We start from the raw sequence: 22,364 nt of genomic DNA on the forward strand, positions 1-22,364 counted from the left end.
TTTCTCTTACTATGTTTTAGTATCATTCCAAGAAATTATTGCCAAATCCAATGTCATGAAGGATTTTCTTCTGTGTGTTCTTCTAAGAGTTTTATAATTTTAGCTCTTTTGTTTAGATACTTGCTCCCATTTTGAATCACTTTTTGTATGTAATATAAGGTAAGGGTTCAACATCATTCTTTTGCATGTGGTTATCCAGTTTTCCCAGAACAATTTGTTGAAATAACTGTCCTTTCTCCATTGAATGGCATTGGCACTCTTGTTGAAAATAATTTGATCATATGTGTGAAAGTTTATTTTTGTCATGGAAATAGGTCCTATAATCCTTTTGCAGGTATATAAAAGGTATTTCTTAACAATATAAATATACATAGCATAGAAAGGCTATACCAGACGGGCTATCACATATAGTAAAAGCATATTGTAACAAAAGAGGAAAAACAAATGCTACTCAAAATGAGTTAAAGCACATTTTTATTATAGATAGGTAAGTGTGGTTTGCTGTGGCTACAGATATATTTATAATGGATGAACTAGCTTTTCTAGATACCGAGAGGTATAATGTTTTTCTTTCAATACTGAACTAACATTTCTCTGATAACAAGGAAACATTGAACTGGCTGAGCCTATTTTAAATGGAAAAATACTTTTTTTCTGGATGTTGCTCTAAAGACTGGTAAATTAATTTTTTAAAGTACTAACACTAAATTTAAGTACAGTGAAAGAAATCAGTGAATACTACAAAAACATATAATTTCTAAAAAGCAGAAATATAAAGTTTTTATAATTTAAAACAGCAGCAATTTTAAAAAATTTGCTGAATTAAAACTTTACAAAATATATATACACAAAGTATCATTCCAGATGATCATGAATTTTAAAAACAGTATGGCACAACCCCCAATCTCTACCCCAAACCTACTACTAAATGTAGCTGGCCTATAATAATCTTTACAACAATTTAAAAAATAAAACACAAAGAAATCTCCCAATTCTTTTGTGTATAAGCACAGGTTACAATGTGCTGGCTTTGATTCCATATACACAAAGAGAATTTTAAAACAAAACAAGGACTTCACATAAATAGTTTTACTTGTTATTAAGTATGTGACCAAACAGATTAAAATAAGTACTAACAACCAAAACATATCGTGATGTAACCAGTACATATGCTTTTAAAGAATGACAAAGATGAAAAAGGAAATAAAATAGTCTATGAAAGCCATAAGCACCTTGTTTTAGAAAGAGCACCAAGCAACACAAAGAGGCAACACGTAAGAGGTAGTGTATCACCGGCTAAGATGTATATGCCCATCGGGGACCTGAATACAGCTTAGTGTTTTGGAAAATAAGACATATTAGACTGTGGCTTGTAATTTTTAGACAGAAGCAGTGCACGTTTGGAAGCATTAGCCAGTATTGCTCCATAGTGCTCTGCATCTCCAGCTGTCTAATGGGTACTACGTGCTCAGTCAAAAATGTAAGATACCCTGAAGAATTCCATATTTAAAAATTTTTAGTTCTAGGGAATTCTCTAAGAAAGCTGAGATCAATATAATTTTTAAAAGAATTAAATAGTTTATCAATCATAGTCCTTTAAAAATGCCTTTTCTCCTTCTTAGGAGGAAGTCTGTTCTTCCTGAGATTCTTTAAGATTTAGCCAATGCTTTATTACATGCATTTCATAATGACAGCATCTTTCTGTCTATATTTCTCTCTCTGCAGGAATTACCTGACCAACAGCATGAATTCAGAAGTAATTCAGAGACTTTACAGAAAGCATACAGAACTGCTTTCAATGTAATACTTTCGCTCAGTTTTGAGATGAGAAAGTTTTTGTACTTCAATCACTGGAAGTTGATTAGGTTCCTGGGTGTTAAAAAGAAATGTTGCCTTATGCCAGCTGCCATCTTGAATCTGCAAAATAAGAACAAAACGCTTGCATATGTATTTCATTAGCAGTCACTTTCAGTAGACAATGCCCTTCACAGATAATGTGAACTTGTTTTAAGGATTAGAGATAATAAGTAGAAAGTACCTAGAACAATGCTCAATAAATGGTAAAATTACTATTATTTAACTGAAAACCTGGGCTTATTCCTGTCTCTAGAATGGCACTGTGTGTTCTAATTTTTCACTTCCGGTGGCTAAGGAAAGGCTTCTGCTTCAGTTGTCTGTGAATCATTGAACCAGATATGAATTAAAAGGCTGCAATATTCCTAGTATGAGTAATAACCATCTGTTCTGTCTTCCTTTATTTGGGACTGATTCTTCAGGATGGATATTTTTATTTAATAAAAGAGAACAACCTATTTGAACCTCTGTATTTTAGGTAGAAAATAAACATAATCGGTCAGAAATGGTTAAAATCATAATTATGTGCAATCATCTTTTAGGTTTATTTTTCTCCCCCATTCTGTAGCTCTCTATTTATACAGTTTCCCTTTTTCTTCTCTTCCTTCCATGGCCTTCTGTTTCTCTTATTACTATATGCTCTTTTGTTTCTAATAAATTCTATGGAACAAAAATATATCATAAAATATCCTTTCATTTAGATTCAACCAGACACAATAGAGAAACATAATTGAGTTTTGTGAAGCTGTTATTTAGGAGCGAATTCACTTATTCACAGAATTATCATGATACAAATTTTAAATTTTGAAGGAACTTCAGAGATTATTTAAGCTACAAACCTTATTTTAAAGCTAAGGCAATTGAAGCTCATTGAAAATAAGTTACTTGCCAAAAGTCATAAACTTGGTACAATAACAAGACCTAAAATTCTGTGTGAAAGGCACTTTTAGATTCATTCAAGTCTTTTAAGCAATATTTATTGAATACTAAGTATATTTAGCATAGCTGAATAAGACATAATCCTCGGTGTTCTTACACTGCTTGTGAAATACAAAGATGACTAAAGTAGTTCTGGTTTCTGAATTCTAGTGGCTTCTAAATCTAGTTGAAGAGAGTAAAAACATCAACAACAACAACAAAAAGAATATCTATGGAAAGTACAATATAAAAAATGTAAATAGTGGGTACTAAATTCCTTATTTCTAACTAGAGTACTCAGGAAAAGCTTCATGAAAAAGTCTGGAATATAGATGGACTTTAAAGTATGCCTAAAATTTCCACTTGATTGTGAGGTATAGAAGGTCATTCCAGAGAAAATGAATGACATAGTTAAACAGACACACATATATACACACACAACAACCACCACCACAAAAAACTAAAAAGCAAACATACACACACAACCACCACCACAAATAACTAAAAAACAAATGGGCAAGTAGAAATTGGCTGTGAAAATTAGCTTAAATTAACGGATTTGACCTGGGACAAAACTTGGTGTTTAAATTAATGGATTTGACCTGGGACAGATTTTGGTAGAAATTCTGGTACTGTCACTTTCCCTACATATGCAATGGGAATAATACAAACCTACCTCACAGCCTTGTGAGGATTAAATAAAGTTTCAATCAAAAGTCACTAGCAGTACAGTGAGGCCTGGGGTTTGAAGTTTGGCATGCCTGGGATTGATTTCTTGTTCCTCCTGTAATTAGCTTCATGACTATGATTATCTAATTAGCTACATTACTTTAATTTTATTTAATTTTAAAATTTAACTTTTATTTAAAACAATTTAAAAGCTAAATTTTTACTTCAATTACTCTAATTGGCTGCATTACTTTGCTCAAAATAACTTCAAGCAAGTTCTCTGGGCCTTCACTTTCATACCTACAAAATAGGACCAATAATATATTCTTTATGAAGAATATGTTATTATAAATAAAATAATTTATGTAATGCATGTTTACTTAACATATAATAAAATTCTTAATAAATAGTAGTAGGCACTGTTGATATTATTATCACTATTATTATTGTAACAGATGAGTTTGGCTATAGTTTATAACAGACAGCCTGTGGAAGGCTGAGCTAGAAAGGCAGGTTGGGGCCTGGTTGTTGTGAGCACTAAATGCAGTTGATAAGTCTGGACTGTATCTCAGAAGTACTGGTGAGTCACTGAATGTTTCTGGGCCAGAGAGTACAAGTTAAATAAATGTGTTGATGAGACTGACCTCTTCAAATATAGATAATAAGAGCTATATACTTCTATTTGCCTATGATTTTTCAAGCACTATTTTTCTGGAAACAATATGTTATGAAAAAGTAGAGTACCTTGGAAATGTTAAGAGATACTAAATCATGGGCTCGACAGTACACAAGGACAGGAAATGAAGCTACTTAAAATAATTAACAAGAGATACATAACATGGACAACTCTATTCTTTAAAACAGGGGTCAGCAAACTCTTCTCTAAAAAGCCAGATAGTAAATATTTTACATTTTGTGGGCCCTGCAGTCTCTGTCACATCTACTCAACTCTGCCACTGCAGCATCATAACAGCCACAGATAACAAGTAAATGAATTAAGGGTGGCTGTGTTCCAATAAAAATTTATTCACCAAAACAGGTGGAAGGCCAGACTTGGTCTGTTGAACATAGTTTGCCAACACCTGCTCTAACAAATAGTGTTTTAAAATTACAGATTTTTAAAAATATCCATTATTTAATTATTATAATTTTTTGAGACAGAGTTTTGCTCTGTTGCCCAGACTAGAGTGCAGTGGCACAATCTCAGCTCACTGCAGCCTCTGCCTCCAATTTCAAGTGATCCTTGTGCCTCAGCCTCCCAAGTAGCTGGGATTATTGGCATGTGCTACCATGCCTGGCTAATTTTTGTATTTTTAGTAGAGACAGAGTTTCTCCATGTTGGTCAGGATGGTCTCATACTTTTGGCCTCGAGTGAACCACTCACCTCAGCCTCCCTAAGTACTAGGATTAGAGGCATGCCTCACAGTGCCTGCCCCATTATTTATTTATTTATTTGTTTATTTATTTATTTTGAGATACAGTCTCACTGTCACCCAGGCTGGAATGCAGTGGTGCGATCTTGGCTCACTGCAACTTCTGTCTCCTGGGTTCAAGCGATTCTCCTGCCTCAGTCTCCTAAGTAGCTGGGATCACAAGTACCCACCACCAACCATGCCCAGCCAATTTTTGTATTCTTAGTAGAGATGAGGTTTCACCATGTTGGCCAGGCTGGTCTTGAATTCTTGACCTCAAGTGATCTGACTGCCTTGGCCTCCCAAAGTGCTAGGATTACAGGCATAAGCCATGATGCCTGGCTTTATTATTTAATTTTAATGGAAAAAAATAGGCTACATTCAAATACTGACTGGTGGGGTGAGCCAATATGTAATTATATCCATATTTGGTAACAGGTATAGGGATTGACAGAATGAAATAAAACTTACCTGCCCCTATAACTTGCCTTTTATGCAATAATGAGATGTAGAGTTATATCAGTGAAAACACATGAACATATTTATCCAAATGCGCTGACTATTTTATCACCTATCTATCTATCTATCTATCTATCTGACATCTATCTGTCCATCTATCCATCCAGGTATAATTATTTCATATAGGGAATAAAAATTAAATTTATGTATTAACACCTGTTTTGCATGTAAAAATCTAAGACCAATTGGTATGATGCAAATTGATAAGCTATGATATAAACAAATGATTGATTCTGAAAAATGCAGTTACAAGTCAGGCACATTAAAACTTACTACCCTTTTGAGATACAGGTGAGGGGACGGAAGGCAGCAAACCACACTGCCATGTGTGTACCTATGCAACAATCTTGCATGTTCTTCACATGTACCCCAAAACCTAAAATGCAATAAAATAAAATAAAATAAAATAAAAAAACAAAAAAAACCTTACTACCCTTTTGTATCCACAGTTTGTAATTAAAGACTTACTCTAATTATTCTAATTTATGGTTTTATCATTTTTAAATTAGTAATATTCAACAATTCTAAAAGTGCCATTTCCTTACCTTGCAGTCATCTGAAAGCACTTTAGGTTCAAGTAGAGTGTTTACTTTAAAAATCTGGCCATTCCATCCCTTGAAACCAATAGGCAATCCTGGGTCACTTGTTTGTGTGCTTGTCCACCTCGCAGTGTTTAGACAGTGAATGGTGATAATATGGGTGGCTTCTGAACTCAGTAAATGAAGGAAGTTCATCTGGACTTTGCCAACTCCAAACTCCAACTAATGCCATAGAAACAACATGAAGGTTATAACACGTGGCAATTGAGAAGCCTAAGAGTTCAGGAAAACTTGAGGAAAGTCATTCAGAAGCAGCCTCAAGAAAGCTCCTTTCCTTGGAACTGAAGCGCCAGTCAATGGTGTGCTGGTAAATGTTTAACCACTGGCTCTTGGGGAAAAAATACCTCATTTATAGTATTTCCTGACTCCTATTGTAGAAGCACTCCCATCATGGCTGAATTCAAAGTACCAAGGTGATGTCATTGTACATGGCAATGGGAAGAAATGTAAATAATTGGCTTTCCTGAGCCTGTATGAACTGGCTTCAGCATACCATCAGGCTACTACATATAATTTTAATAAAATAAAAATAATTTTCACATTACCTAAAATGTAGTAATAATTTGCTTTTGGTTAATGCTTTTATACTTTTTTTTTTTAATAAAAATCTGAAATTCTGTCTCTGCCTTTGAGATTTTTTTGGGAGAGTTTCCAAAGATGAGTTACAAGTTGTAACAATAATTTGGCTGAGTAATTTTAACTTTCAGAACCTTAAAGGACAAGGACAGAATTCTATTCTTTGTGTTGCTAGCATGTAGTTTCAGTCACACGGTGAATTGTCAATAAAAATTTATTGAATGAATGAATGCAGAAACAAGTATTACCTAATACAGTGAACAATATAGGACAATATCAGACTTAAGAAGACTGACTGCAGGTTTCCTAGGCTTGAACAGGAAGGCAGATTTTCCTGTAACTCTAGACATTACTATTATTATTTTAGCGTCATTCAAGGAGGGATATGGTCATAATGTAAGTGAACAGAAATGGTTCTCACTGAGGAATTTATACTAATTTCTGAGCATAAAGTTAGAAAAATATCAATTATGAGGTAATATAGAAGAAAAAAAAACAACAAAAAGAAAAACAGAAAGAAAAAAATCGAAATGAGAGGAAAGGCAAAAGAAGGGCATACATATGGAAAGATAATAAGGAATTTAAGTAATCCGATTCCTTCATTTTACAGATCAGAATCAGAAACTTGCAAAAATATTCAAGCTTTCTGAGGCTTAGTTTCCCTGTCAGTAAAGTGAGGTATAACATCAACTTGGCATGGTTGTTATGAGGATTAAAAGTGACAAATGTAATTTACCTAGCATTGTGCCTGGCACAGAGCAGGCCGTCTGGCAGATCACAGTTTTATTCCCTAGGTTATTAGAGGAATAGAGATTAGAATCCCAGTCCCTGATTCCAAGTCTACTGTTCACCCCAGCATTTCTCTTGTCTTCCTGGGGTTCAGTTTATGAATCGAATAAATGGTAGAAGTGCTTCAGTCATGGAAAGAACTAGAGTGCCGCTTTCCCACTCCTCCTATTTCCTTTGCACAGTTCACACAGCCCCATCTTCTTTCCTTCTACGATAATCCTGGGCCAGCTTCCACTGGAATGAGGATGATGATGGGGATATTTTGGAAATAGGACTATCATCCTGCTCTTTATTAGAGGTTCATGGATTCCCTAGGAATGGAAGAATCCTTCCCTCTTTCTATTTCAGGGGTAATAATGATGAATGTCTATTAAGATAAATTGATGGAATGCCCTGGTTAATGAAGAGAGGGGTTTTAGGAGGAGAGGGCAGTTCAATAATAAGCAGCTAAAGAGACTGAATTTTATCTGCTGTCTTCTCATGAACAGCACACACAATAGGCACATGTATGAGTTCTTTGTCAATGAGAAATTCTTGATCATATATCAAGCTGGTTTAATCAGAAAAAGAAAGAAACATAGTTTTGACTTCAATATATGTTATAGGTACAGCTAGGATTTAAGTTTTATAAGTATTTGTTATAACTCCCAGTGTTACAATGTAAGTTAGTTTAACAAACTAACATGCATTCATTCTAAACATTTGATTTATAGAATTATTCATAAAGGAAGTTTTTAGTAGTATTCTGTGGATGTTTAAGAAAGGTTATTGTGTGCATAATAACTATAAATGGCAAGATTTGTAGCAAAATTTTTTTAATGATGACAATATAATTTTCAGCAAAACTTCAGGAAATGGATTACTGGTTACAAACACTGCAGCTGTTTAGGAAGTTTCTAATATGTGTGTATGCACAAAAACATAGCATATGTTGCACAATTTTAAAGGAATTAAAAAAACATAATCAGTAGAGTAAGCCAAACTAAGCCAAATCATAAAAAGACACAAAGTATCAAGATTTACTGTGACTATTTTAAAAAAATAACACTTTGTCATACTTGATAGAGAATTAATCTTTGCTTTTATCCTTAAAATTCATAATAATTTAAAGTGATAGAATTTTAAAAATGATTTTCACTGATACTGTGCAACATAACAACCTATGTTCTAAAATTCAGTAACATACCTTTGTTACAGAAAGAGGAGGTAAGCATGTCTGGCCACCAGCACTAAAATTGCAGAAAACCTCAATGGCATCTGAAGGACAGCCAAGATTTGGATCAATCCAGTATTTTCCTATTAATTTAGAGTGAAACATAAAGTTATTAAATGCCATACTCCTTATAATCTTAATTTTGAGGGAGAATCTCACTCTGTCACCCAGACTGGAGTGCAGTGGCATGATCTTGGATCATTGTAACCTCGGCCTCCAGGTTTAAAGTGATTCTCATACCTCAACCTCCCAAGTAGCTGGGATTATAGGCATGTGCCACTATGTCTGGCTAATTTTTGTATTTTTAATAGAGATGGGATTTCACCATGTTGGTCAGGCTGCCTTTGAACTCCTGACCTCAAGCGATCTGCCTGCCTTGACCTCCCAAAGTGCTGGTATTACAGGCATGCGTCACTGCGTCCAACCACATCCTTATAAATTATCATATTTCAAATACATATTATCACAGTATTACCTGTTAAAAACTTAGAAGATTATAAATATTTTTACATTTAGTGAATGAATAGATGCTGCAAGCATTACGTAAAATTGACAATAAAAATGCTGTATTTTTCACTTCACTATTAATTTAAGGGTGTTTCATAATTTTAATCAAAATGATAGAATAGCTGAATTGATTGCTTCATTCTACAAATAAGATGTACCCAGCAACTAAAAGTGAATTGTTACATAGTTAATAGAAAAGTTGAAAATAAAACAACAACAAAAAAAACATAAAAAAACAAAAATAAAACAAAAACAAAAAATAAAAATAAAACACACACACACACACACACACACACACACACACACACACAAAATAGAAAAGTTGAAGTTAATGTAGTATATGTGTATATTTCTGTTATATATCATTAGAGTTTAAAATGAACATTTTGTTTTAAAATGGAAACAACTTTGATCTCTTGAAGGAAAAATATATCTTTATGTATAATACTGATAAGTAAAAATAAGAAAACATTTTTGTTTCCAAAAAGAAAAACACATAATTAAATATTTATCATTTTTGTACTCTTTCAGATTTTCCCACTCTATCATTCAGTGGGAAAAACTGAAGTCCCGATAGTTAGTGAAAGTCTACCAGTCTTTGCTTCCACTGAGTGCCCAAGAGAATAAAACTGGGCTTAAACTCAGACAATAGAAAATACTCAGACTGAAAAGCAATGGGCTGGCATCTTAATTTCATACTAATAGACCAAGAATATTAAAATAGCATCTTATTCCAAATACAAATGACAGAAATTTTTGAATCAGGCAGCCCTGTTTTCCTGCATTAAAAAAGCAAGAAAATTCAAGTTTTTGTCAAATGCCATTTTCTACAGTAGGTAGAAGTCCTTGTTAATTCTATTTTTACTCCATAGCAAAGATCCTCTAGCTCATCCTGAGCTTCCTCTAACTCAAATATTCTCCCCTCTAGTATAAATAAGTTCAGATATTGTGGAAGACAGTGTGGCAACTCCTCAAGGATCTAGAATTAGAAATACCATTTGACCCAGCAATCCCATTACTCAGTATATACCCAAAGGATTATAAATCATTCTATTATAAAGACACATGCACACATATATTTACTGCAGCACTGTTCACAACAGCAAAGTCTTAGAACCAAACCAAATGCCCATCAGTGATAGACTAAATAAAGAAAATGTGGCACATATATACCATGGAATACTATGCAGTCACAAAAAAGGATGAGTTCGTGTCCTTTGCAGGGACATGATGAAGCTGGAAACCATAATTCTCAGCAAACTAACACAGGAACAGAAAACCAAACACCACATGTTCTCACTCACACGGGGGAGTTCAACAATAAGAACACATGGACACAGGGAGGGGGATATCACTCACTGGGGCCTGTTGGGGGACATGGGGCTAGGGGAGGAATAGCATTGGGAGAAATATCTAATGTAGATGATGGGGTGATGGATGCAGCAAACCACCATGGCATGTGTATAACTATGTAACAAACCTGCACGTTCTGCACATGTATCCCAGAACTTAAAGTATGGTAAAAAAAAAATTCTCCCCTTAACTATGCTATTAATCCTTCAAAATTCTTACTTGCTGAATTCGTAGCTCAAAGGGTAGAAATGATCCTCAGTTGTAGCAGTGTTCAAACTTTAGTGTGCATCAACCATCATGAAAACACACACAGCTGGTCCATACACCTGAGAGTTGCTGATTTAGTAAGTCTAGGGTGGGGCTTAAGAATCTGCATTTCTAACAGTATCTAATTCTGGTCCAGGGATCACATCTGGAGAACCACTGATATATTGAAATATTAGAAGAAAGGGTTGAAGAAGGTCCACCATTCCTAGTCCTTTTTCTTCAGAATTTTGAATATTTCATAAAGTTTACAGAAAGTGCAGCTGAATTTTTCATCAGAATCTTATTTGGGCTTCCAGTCTTACCTAATGGAGTGAACACATATCTACTTTCACCTTCTCTTCTCTTCCAAGAGATACTATCCTACTACTACACGAGCTAATAATAAAAAATTCCTTATGAAAGGTTTTCCATCAAGCAAATTTTTATTGTTATATGGAGTAAAATGCTTTGAATTCAGGTGTTGTGTTCTACAATGATGAACTGGAAGAGGCTCCGCAATTTCTTTCAAGGTATGCTGAGCTACAATTAAACTCCTATATCATAATATGTCTTTTGTGAGCCTAAATGTTCTGACTCAAAACTAGCTTTTCCCTGAGGACACTGTTTCTCTTGTGGCTTCTACAGGGTTGTGCCTGAAGATGGGAAGGCATCTTTCTTGCTCTTAGTTGCTACTTCCAGACCATTCTTTCCACTTTCTCCCTAAAAACACTCCATGTTGAAATTACTATAATCACATTACATCACTCATTACTCCCTCCTGGTATAATCAACTACAATTTTTCTTTGATGATTTTAGCTTACTATCACTTTCAGAAAATTTATTTATGACCTACTTCTTGGTGATTTTAAATCCACACAGATGATGCTTTCAATATGTTGGCCTCTCAGTTCCTTGAATTGTATCCTCCCAACCCTCTTACTTTTCTACCAATGATCTTGTACCCTTCCCCTACCCTTATACCTTATTTTAACCAAACTTCCAAGGCCATATCCTAGCTTTTGTTATTACTAACTGCATCTCCTCCATAATTTCATTTCTCTTCTCTTTCCAGTTCATTCCCTCTAGTGTCCTAACTCTGATAATTCTTCAGTTTCATCAGGACCTACTATCACTTTTTCATTGTCTCTCATGATCATATGTTCACTTCCCTTCTTACCCAGCTTAAAACCCCACAGTCCCTTACTATAGTTATGTCCTTATAAATTTCTTTAACACCCTTGCCCTGCCTCATTTCATTCTACTTGTGTTATAAATCCTCAATCCTACATAAGTTTCTCCTTAACCCTATGCCTATACCTGCACAGAAAAAAAGTGGTAGGAGAAAAACACAACGGCTGGGTTGGGCTTCACTTCAAATTCAAATGTGTCTCTAAAGCCTCTATCTATCACTACGATAGTTAACTATCTTATACCTATTCCTTCATTCTTATCCTCAACTGATAACCTTTCAATTTCACTGAGACATCTGAAGAAAACTTATGTAACTTGTATAAACTCCCACTATCCTATCTACTCACCTGTCTGTGTTTGTACACATATATTCTACTCTCTTTCTCTCTCTCTCTCTCTCTCTCTGTTTAAATAGAAATTTCGCTCTTGATCTGTTGCCCAGGCTGGAGTGCAGTGGCAGGATCTCAGCTCATTGCAACCTCCGACCCCCACTGGCTCAGGAGATCCTCCCACCTTAACCTCCTGGGTAGCTGGGACCACAGGCACATTCCACAATGCCTGGCAATTTTTCTATGTAGAGATGGGGTTTTGCCATGTTGGCCTGGCTGGTCTCGAACTCTTGGCCTCAAGTGATCCATCCACCTCAGTCTCCCAAAGTGTTGGGATTACTGGCAGGAGCCACTACACCTGGCCTGCTTTTTCTCTTATTATAGTGAATAAACAGCGTTCCTATAGAGACTTATCTTGTTCATTATACTTTTAGATTTAGATTCTACTTCTTTTATCCTCTCTTTTGAGTCTGCTTTCATTGTCTGCTGTTTCTATCAGTTCTCATTAATGGTGTTTTATCAACTTGTGTGTTTGGTTGTCATCGATTGTGGGCTGGGCACTGCATTTTTGAAATTATGTGTGGAAATAATTTGAGTCCTAGAATAATGTTATCTTTTATAGAAGATTTTTGTTTGTTTCTGACAGCTATGAATGGGGGCCAACAGTTTGGAACCATTTTAATACAAGTTCAAAGTTCGAGATTTTCTGAGCTATCCAGATTACGTGAAGCAAAGCTGTAGTCTGCATAAATGTTCATACTCTTCCAGTTTACTGCTAGAATACAGGCCTTTGAAAGACTAAGTCCTCACCTTTTGTGGGCCACAGATTCTAACTTTTGACCCCTCCCTCCATGAAGTCACCAAGCTTCTCGACATACCGAGGGCAAAAGTAGCTCCAAGTGTTGGGTTCCCTTTCTGCTGTCTCCTTTAAAGTCTCAAGACATTAAATACCAATTAAATGCGAATGACTTCATAATTTTTACCCTTACCTAGGACCTTCCTCTTGACCCTTAACTTGAGTAGTCAACTACTTACTTGACATTCTTACTTGAATTTAACAGACACCTCAAACTAAATATATCTAAAACTTAACTCCTGATCTTTTCTTCAAAATTGCATCTCCTATTAACAACATCCCACCCTTCTACAGTAAAAACAAAACAAAACAAAAACAAAATCTTAAGAGTCATCCTTTACCATTCTATTTTTCTCAAAGCTCACATCCAATCCATCAACAAAAACTACTGGCTCTACCTTGACCCATTTATGTCTGAGGTTGCAATTTTTTTATTGTGAATTTTTGCAATCAGACCTTGGTGATGACCTTAAGCAGTAGGATATAAATAACTCCCACATGCTTAGCATTCCAATAATGGAACACTAGGCATAAAGCATATTCAAGAATCCAACCATTTTTTACCACTTCCCCTGTAACTAACTCTAGTCCAGCCAACCATGATCTCTCCTGGATTGTGTCAACATCCTTCTCATTGGTTTCCCTACCTCTACCCCTGTCTTTCACATTATATTTGCAACATATTAGCTAGAGTAATATTTTAAAAATCTGAGCCAAATTATGTCACTTCTTTGCTCAGCAATTTCCAGTGGTTTCCCATCTTATTAAGAGTACAAGCTAGAGACTTCTGAGTAGTCTCTAAAGGGTCCTGTACAATCTGACTTTTTGATATCTTTCTAATTTAATTTCCTACCATTCTCCCGCATATGCACTCTCTTCCATTCATGCTGGCTTTCTTGCTAATTCTAAAACATGCTAGGTACACTCAAAGGCTCAGGGCTTTTGCATTTGTTCTTTGTACTTGGAAAGCTCTTTATCTAGATTTCTTGTGGCTTGCTCTTACCTCCTTCTGGTACCACCCAAATGTCATATTCTCATAGAGGCCTTATTTGATCATTCTATTTAAAAATTATATCTTGTGCTCTACTTCCTATCAATCCCTCCTTCCCTGCTGTATTGCTTTTCCCTAAAGCACTTATCATATCCTAGTGATGAAAGTATTTGGGGACATAAAGATCTTTTGAATATTGCATAATACACACCATTTAGTTATTTCTCTTATGAGGAAGGTAGACTTTCAATTAGATTTCATACTAATTTCATATGTCTTACAATGTATTTATTACTTTCAATTCTATAGAGTTGCACTTTTATGCCCTCAAATATGGGAAAGAATCAAGCTGAGAAGTTTTATAGGCAGCTACAATTGTAAGTATTATTTTAGTTTTTATATTAATCTAGGGCAGAAAATATCTTTAGAAGTGTTTTATTAAATAAACAAAATGAATGTTTTCATTGAAGTTCAAGAATAGAAGCAGATGTTTTGGACATGTGCATATGTACATGTTTGTGTGTGAGAGTGCATGTAGGTGAGACATATACATATGTATAAACTAAATTAAAATGACCACAGAATAACATACCATAGCTTTTTCAAATCAGCACTTTTCACATCAGCATTTTTCAAGTCATACATTTTTTCAAACGCATCATTGTGTTAAAACTAGAGTTTGTGGCAGACAGGGTTTCCCCTATTTAACTGATGACTTACTCTTCTTGATTTAAAACCTTTCCTTGATTGTTCTAATCTAAATTCATTTTTGCACCTCTGGCTAAAGAAATGGGGGCATCTGTGTAGAGATGAGAAACTTCCAAGAATGACAAACCACTCCCATCTTCATGGTCATCAATTCTAGAATGGGACATTTAAATTCCTTTTTGTATTTTTAAAAAGATACTTTTAGGGAGTAAGATGAAGGATAATCTATAATACATTTATTTATGTTGTTAACTTTGGTAGTCCTGACTTACCAAGTTGTGACGGGTGCTGCTGTCTGTTAATGAGAAGGTCCAAGCCTATCTTAATTTTTATTCCAAATACAAAATGTAAGCAAATGATATAGCTAGGGGTGGATGACATCAGAAGCATGTCTCCCTCTTAGAGTATTTTATTCTTGATGACATTAAAATGGCTTCTGCTAGGGTTTTATCAAACTAACTATGATTTGTAATGAACACATAAGAAATCTCAAACACACTGACTTGATGGAATGAAATTTGACATCAGAGTTCGAGGTAACCAAGAACTTACCATCTGATACTTTTTGTTCACAGTTCAGTAAATCTTTGCAGATTCGTGCTGGGTTATCTCGTGTGCCAAGAGGATTCTTGATGCTGTGCAATAAATTGCTAAGGTAGTTCACGGTTTTGAATATCTCTTCACTGTGGTCAATTAAAGTCACTTCGGTATTCTGGTAGCTCTGCCAAGTCATCACAAGAATTACATAAGCAAAAAACTCCTAAGGACCAACATGAGCCAAGGAAGGATAAAAATGTGTTTCCATTGTGTGTAGTAAGTACAGTTTATATTGAAGCATAGACATATGTGTATGCTTTATTAGCCTTCACCCTTTAAAAAGATTAAATTCACACTCGCAAGTTTAGTTTTAAAGCTAACATAAGAATTGTTAAGCCTACTGCATTATGTTTTTTAAATTATACATTGAATAATTAGAGTTTAAATAAGATGAGTAGTGATAATACATATATCTCATTTTAAGAAACATGACTAACTTCATTTAACTACTTTCTTGGATAGTACCAAATTCCTTACAAATAAATCCTTTAACAGTATTACATTTTTGATTTAAATTTTTTCTTACAAAACATCCTAGGCATATATTTCTGTTTAATTATACTAAAATCACTTACTTTGTCCCTTAAAATGGTTTCACATTTTCAATCTGTTTTAAATATAATCTTTGAGATATTGTCACATTTTGGCCTCCAAAAAATTTTTCTGTTTAATTGGTATATTGAGAGACAGTGCCAATATAAGTAAAACCAGATATATTACCTCCATCTGTAGGGCAGCATTTGATTCAATCAAGGCTTGAATAGCAGCACTGATATCCATTTGTTTCTGTGTAAAACAAAACCATTTGAGATTAGCAATAAGATCAACACTAAGTGCTCTAAAGTAGATGCTGTAAATTCTGAAAGCACTGCTGTTAAAGTATACCAGACTTATTATCTGAAGGGGGTCTGTCACTCTTAGAGTTAGACAGATTTTGCAAATATTGCCTGGCTATCTGGAAGGACAATATGCCGCCTTCATCCAAATCTCAAAGGTCTCCTAATTAAAATAGGACGAGAGTTTAGAGTTCTGAAATGAAAAACTATTTGTTTCTGTTGCCTGAAAACACACACACAAAGGTCCTCAAATGGAAGAGAATAAAATATGATCCTCTCAGTTAATAAATTGTAAAGTGAAGAATAAATAACTGCAGTAATTTTTAACAGTTACATTCTTGGAAGGAATAGAATAAAATACTACTGTCCTGAGGTAGTAACCACATTAATTTAATCTGATACTTCTGCGGTTTTAAAAACAATTTCTGAAGTTGGAAAATGTACCATGAGTCCCAAAAGAAATAATACAGAATGAAATAAATCTCCTCTTGCATTTAATAAAATATATTTTTAGAAAAAGACTCAGCATAACCATTAGTAAAAGTCTTTTTTTTGGTAATTCTTTAAAAAAAATCTGAGAACAATGAAGCATGAGTTGGGAGACGGTTCTGGGAAATGGCATCTGTGTAAGTGAAACAAACAATTTAATTTATTTCAGAGTCATTACACTGTGAAGATATCTTTTTATTTGAAGGCTTGTATAATGGAAACCATTTTCAACAGATCTCTCAGCTCATGGTTGGTAATTTGAAAAATTATTTAACATGATGGAATAATCAATAAAATGTACTCTCCCTTGCTTCAGCATATGTTTTCAATATTCAAAAATAATTGACTCATTCTGTATATCTATACTGCCAAACACTGTGATACACATTGAGGATGAAATGGTAAGCAAAAAAGAAACTTGCCTTTATGGAACTTAATTTTAGAGAGGAGACAGTCAATAATTAAATCATCTGAAAAATCATAATTACCAATTGAGATACATGTTATGAAAGGAAAGTAGATGAAACTATGAGAGAAATTAATCAAATCTGGGAAGTGTAAGGGGTTGGAAGGAATAGGTCAGGGAAGGCTTTTACTACAAGAGGTAGTAAAATTTGAACTGATACCCAAAGAATAAATGAGAATTGTTAGGAGAAGGGGTAGGAGAGCTTTCCAGACAGAAGAAGCAACCTGGCACAAAGGCCATGAGATAGAAGGAGCATGACTATTCAAGTAGCATAGAGGGTAAACCTAAATATTCTCTGCAGATTAAATAATTCTGACCATCTTGCTTGTGTGAATGAGCAGATTTTGGATATGGGTCACACAAAAATACTGGCACTAAATATGGAAAACTGAATTAAGTGCTAAACCATAGCTACCTTTTTGTTGTTCACTTAGTCCCCTGTTGGTGATTAAGGGTTTTAATTAGAAAACCTAACATAGTAGTTCTCAAACTCTTCAGAATCAGAATCCTTTTGCACTTTTAAATACTATTAAAGGTCTTAAAATTTTTTGTTTATGTGAATTATAACTTTTTTTTTTTTTTTTTTTTTTTTTGAGATGGAGTCTTACCCAGGCTGGAGTGCAGTGGTATGATCTTGGCTCACTGCAACCTCTGCCTCTAGGGTTCAAGTGATTCTCTTCCCTCTCAGCCTCCCAAGTAGCTGGGATTACAGGCTTGTGCCACCACACCCAGAGAATTTTTGTGTTTTTGGTAGAGATGGAGTTTCACCACGTTGGCCAGGCTGGTCTTGCACTGCTGACCTCAGGTGATCTGCCCACCTTGGCCTCCCAAAGTGCTGGAATTACAGGTGTGAGCCACTGCACCCAGCCAACTTTTGATAATTACTATAGTAGAAACCAAAACAAATTTAAAAACTATTCATGTGTCAATTGCTTTAAAATACCAACAAACCCATTATATGTTAACATACATATTTTTATAAAAACTAACTATATTTTCAAAAACAAAAAAATTAATGAGAAGGGTGACCCAGTTTTATACTTTCATATATTTCAGTAATGTCTGGATTAATATATGATAGCTAAATTCTCTTATTTGTTTTTGTATTCAATTGGTTGTAAAGAAAATTCAGACTCATAGAGATATGTAGTGGGGAAAAAAAAGTATTTAAGTCATCTTTTTCAAATAATTATGGGTTTTCTTCTTTCGTATTATACCTTATACCAAAACTTGATAAGCGGTAGTTTCTTTTTTTTTTATTGTACTTTAGATTCTGGGGTACATGTGCAGATCATGCAAGATTGTTGCACAGGTACATTCATGGCAACGTGGTTTGCTGCCTCCATCCCCCATTACCTATACCTGACATTTCTAGTGTTAGTTTCTTAAAGCTGAGTTTCCATGTGAAAACTGAACCAATCTCAATGAACTTTTTGTACTTCTATGCTAAAATCTATTGGTCTATTTTATACTTTCTTAGATCTTTTACCTATACATGATTTTATTAACATCACATATTGATCATTCTGAAAATACTATTTATGGAACTTTGCAGGTCTTCCAAACACTGATACAGCTCCTCCTTACGTAATGTCAAAAATTACATTTGTTAACATCATCAGGAAAACATACTACTTATCAGGAGAACATAAGTACTGGGAATCTGTCAAATTCACAATGATAGATACATGTTTTCTCTAATTCTTATTTTTTGCTTGAGAGCTTGAAATTTATCATTGGCATCAAATTCTGTCAGCTGTTTTCCTTAAAATGACAGACTAACTTTATTCCTTTTCAAGAAAATATCTGTAAACTACTCATGTCTTAATAAAACTGGTAGTCTGTCAGTAAAAAATGGTATTCTATGATAAAACTGGCTAGTTAGGTTTCAACTCAAACAGCTGCACAGTGCTTTTGAAGCAACCACTGCAGTGTGCACTATATGTGCTTTATATGTTCTTCCATTTTCACACAAAATATTAAAACGATGTTTAAAGAAGGTAAAGAGATCTAGGAGACAGCAAAAGTGGTGGAATAATGAACTCTCAGAGTTCTCTTTTAGGCAAGTTCAAAAAACTAAATAAAACCATGTCTTTAGAACTAAAGGCCAATATGAGAAAGATGTCTTACTAAGTAGAGAATATAATAAAGGCACATAAATTATAGAAAAAAGAACCAAACAGAAATTCTGAAGTTAAAAAGTACAATAGCTGAAATAAAAATTTACTGGATAGGCTCTACAATAGATTTCCATAGGCAGAAGTAAGCACCAGTGAACTTGAAGACAGGTTTATTGAGAATATCCTGTCTGAGGTGTGGAAAAAATAATGAAGAAAAATGAACAGAGACTGAAGAGACCTGTAGGACACTGTAAAGCTTACCAACATATGCATGAGGAGAGTCTCAGAAGGAAAGGAGAGAGAAAGAGGGACACAAATAATACGTAAAGAGATAATGGCTGAAAAAAAATCACAAGTCCGATGCAAAAATATTAACTTATACATCCAAGAAGTTCCACAAACTTTCCCAGACACATCATAATTAAACTATCTAATGCTATAGACAAAGAAAGAATTCTGAAAGCAGAAAGAGGAGACTCATTATGTCCAAGAGATACTCAACCAGATTAACAGCTAACTTCCCACAAAAAGCCATAAAAGTGAGGAGGCAGTAAAATAACATATTCAGAGTACTAAAAGAAAAGACTATCAACCAAGAATTCTATTTCCAGTAAAACTCTCCTTTAAAAATGAAGGAAATAATAATATATTCCCAGTTAAATAAAAACTGAGATAATTTATCACTAGCATACCTTTCCTAGAAAAACATCGCAGGGAGTCATTCAGTACTAAAGTAAAGGTTACTAGGCAGAAACTTGAATCTGCCTGAACAAATAAAGAGCAGTGGTAAAAGTTACAATATAGTAAATATAACAGATAGTAAAGACCCCAAGTAGCCAAAGTAATTTTGAAAAAGAAGAATAAAGTTGGAGGCAGCACATTTCCTGATTTCAAAACTTCCTATAAAGCTGCTGTAATCAAAACTGTTGGTACTGTCATAATGACAGACATAAAGACCAGGGAAATAGACTAGAGAGTCCAGAAATAAACCTTCTCATTTATAATCAAATTATTTTCAACAGGAGTGCCAAGACCATTCAATGAGAAAAGGACAGTCTTTTCAACAAATAGTGCTGGAAAAATGGAATATCCACATGCAATAGAATGAAGCTAGACCCTTAACTTACATCAAGTACAAGAAAAACTTACATCATGAGTTATATCATGAACTCAAAATGAATCAAAGACTTAAACATAAGAGCTAAAACCATAAAATCAATAGAAGCAAATAGAAAAAGCTTAGTAATATTTGATTTTGTAATGATTTCTTGGAATGATACCAAGAGCGCAGTCAACAAGAGAAGAAAGTAGATAGACTATATCAAAATGAAAAAAAAAATCTTCTGTGCATCAAAGGACACTATCAAGAGAGTGAAAAGGCAACTCAAGGGGTGGGAGAAAATAACTGCAAATTGTTTTTCTGTTAAAGGATTAATATCTAGAAAATTTAAAGAGCTTCTACCATTTACTAACAACTAAAAAAAAAAAAAAAAAAGGGCAACCCAATTCGACAGATGGGCAAAGAACTTGAATAGACATTTCTCTAAAGAAGAGGCCGGGTACAGTGGCTCACACCTGTAATCCCTAGCACTATCTGCCAAGAAAGGCAGATAACTTGAGGTTAGGAGTTTGAGACCAGGTTGGCCAAGATGGTGAAAACCCATCTCTAATAAAAATACAAAATTATCCAGGCATCGTGGAGGGCACCTGTAATCCCAGCTACTCAGGAGGGTGAAGCAGGAGAATTGCTTGAACCTGGGAGGCAGAGGTTGCAGTGAGCCAAGATCATGTCACTGCACTCTAGCTTGGGTAACAGAGAGAGACTCTGTCTCAAAAAAAAATGCAAATAATAAACACATGAAAATATGTTAAACATCACAATTCATTAGGAAAACACATGTGAAAACCACAATGAGATACCACTTCACAACCATCAGGATAGCGGTTGTAAAAAAAAAAAAAACAACAGAAAATAACAAGTGTTGGTGAGGACGTGGAGAAACTGGAACTTTTTGTGGTTGTGTAAAGTGTGCAGCAGCTATGGAAAACAGTAGGGCAGTTTCTCAAAAATTACACATGGAATTATTACATGATATAACAGTTTCATTTCTAGGTATATACCCACATGAATTAATCAAAGTGAGGACTCCAACAGATATTTGTACACCAATGTTTGTAGCAGCATTATTCACAATAGCCATAAGGTAGTAGCAACATAAGTGTGCATTTGGATAAACAAAATCTGGCATATACATTCAATAGACTATTAATCAGCTTTCAAAAGAAATGAAATTCTAATATATGCTTACAACATAGATGAACCCTGAAGATATTGCACTAAGTGAAATAAGCCAGTCACAAAAAGACAAATATTGTATGACTTAACTCATATGAGGTACCTAGAGTAGTCAAATTCATAGAGACAAAAAGTAAAATGGTGGTTTCCAGAGTTGGGGAAAGGGAGGAATTGGGAGTTATTACTTAATAGGTACAGAGTTTCAGTTTTGGAAGACAAAAAAAGTTCTAGGCATGGATAGAAACAGTTGCACAACAATGTGAATGTACTTAATACCACGGAACTCTACACTTGAAAATAGTTAAAACGGTAACATTTTGGTTGTATATATCTTGCCACCATTAAAAATAACAAGTAAATATGCTCATTATCCCTTAGATCAAACTTCTGGGAATCTGTCCCCTAGATATTCTACAAGACGATATGTATATAGAGAGGGCATTTGTACTATGTGTACTAACAAAAAAAAAAAATGGAAAAAAAAATGTTCCTCAATAGAGGGCAAGAAGAGCAAATCACAGGATAGTCTTAATTGACATCATTATGATTTTCTATGTGTGGCAGTAAATAATACAATGACTATTAACAGATTAGTAGTGTAGAGTTTGATGCTTTAATCATGCTAAGGTACCTGTGATTTTAACCACCATCAGTGCAAGCAACAACTCAATAAAAAAGGTACTTTTTTCCCCAACAGGTATTAGTAAGAAAATAAATTTCATAACACTTGGCCACTCACACATTTTCTTGACAATGTCATATTCCTACAATTTCCAAGGCATTCACAAAGCCTAGCTCATGATTGGCACATAGCAGTCATTCAATTTGT

General features: G+C 34.5%; 1 protein-coding gene across 2 annotated transcripts in view; it reads right to left on the reverse strand.

Annotated features, from left to right (window-relative positions):
• Nucleotides 1-401: 401 nt before the first annotated feature.
• The window catches only part of COL24A1 (collagen type XXIV alpha 1 chain), a 400,711-nt gene continuing 378,748 nt past the window's right edge, over nucleotides 402-22,364 (reverse strand). For both annotated transcript variants that reach the window (XM_074381116.1, XM_039473942.2), the window contains 5 exons: nucleotides 16,049-16,114; nucleotides 15,284-15,452; nucleotides 8,523-8,632; nucleotides 5,918-6,133; nucleotides 402-1,917 (listed from right to left, as the gene is read on the reverse strand). In XM_074381116.1, the coding sequence (XP_074237217.1) occupies nucleotides 1,771-1,917; nucleotides 5,918-6,133; nucleotides 8,523-8,632; nucleotides 15,284-15,452; nucleotides 16,049-16,114 (708 nt within the window). In that variant the 3' untranslated portion in view covers nucleotides 402-1,770. The remainder of the gene's footprint in view (nucleotides 1,918-5,917; nucleotides 6,134-8,522; nucleotides 8,633-15,283; nucleotides 15,453-16,048; nucleotides 16,115-22,364) is intronic.

The sequence above is a fragment of the Saimiri boliviensis genome, chromosome 11 (assembly GCF_048565385.1).
Source record: "Saimiri boliviensis isolate mSaiBol1 chromosome 11, mSaiBol1.pri, whole genome shotgun sequence".
In the NCBI taxonomy this organism is placed as follows: Eukaryota; Metazoa; Chordata; class Mammalia; order Primates; family Cebidae; genus Saimiri; species Saimiri boliviensis.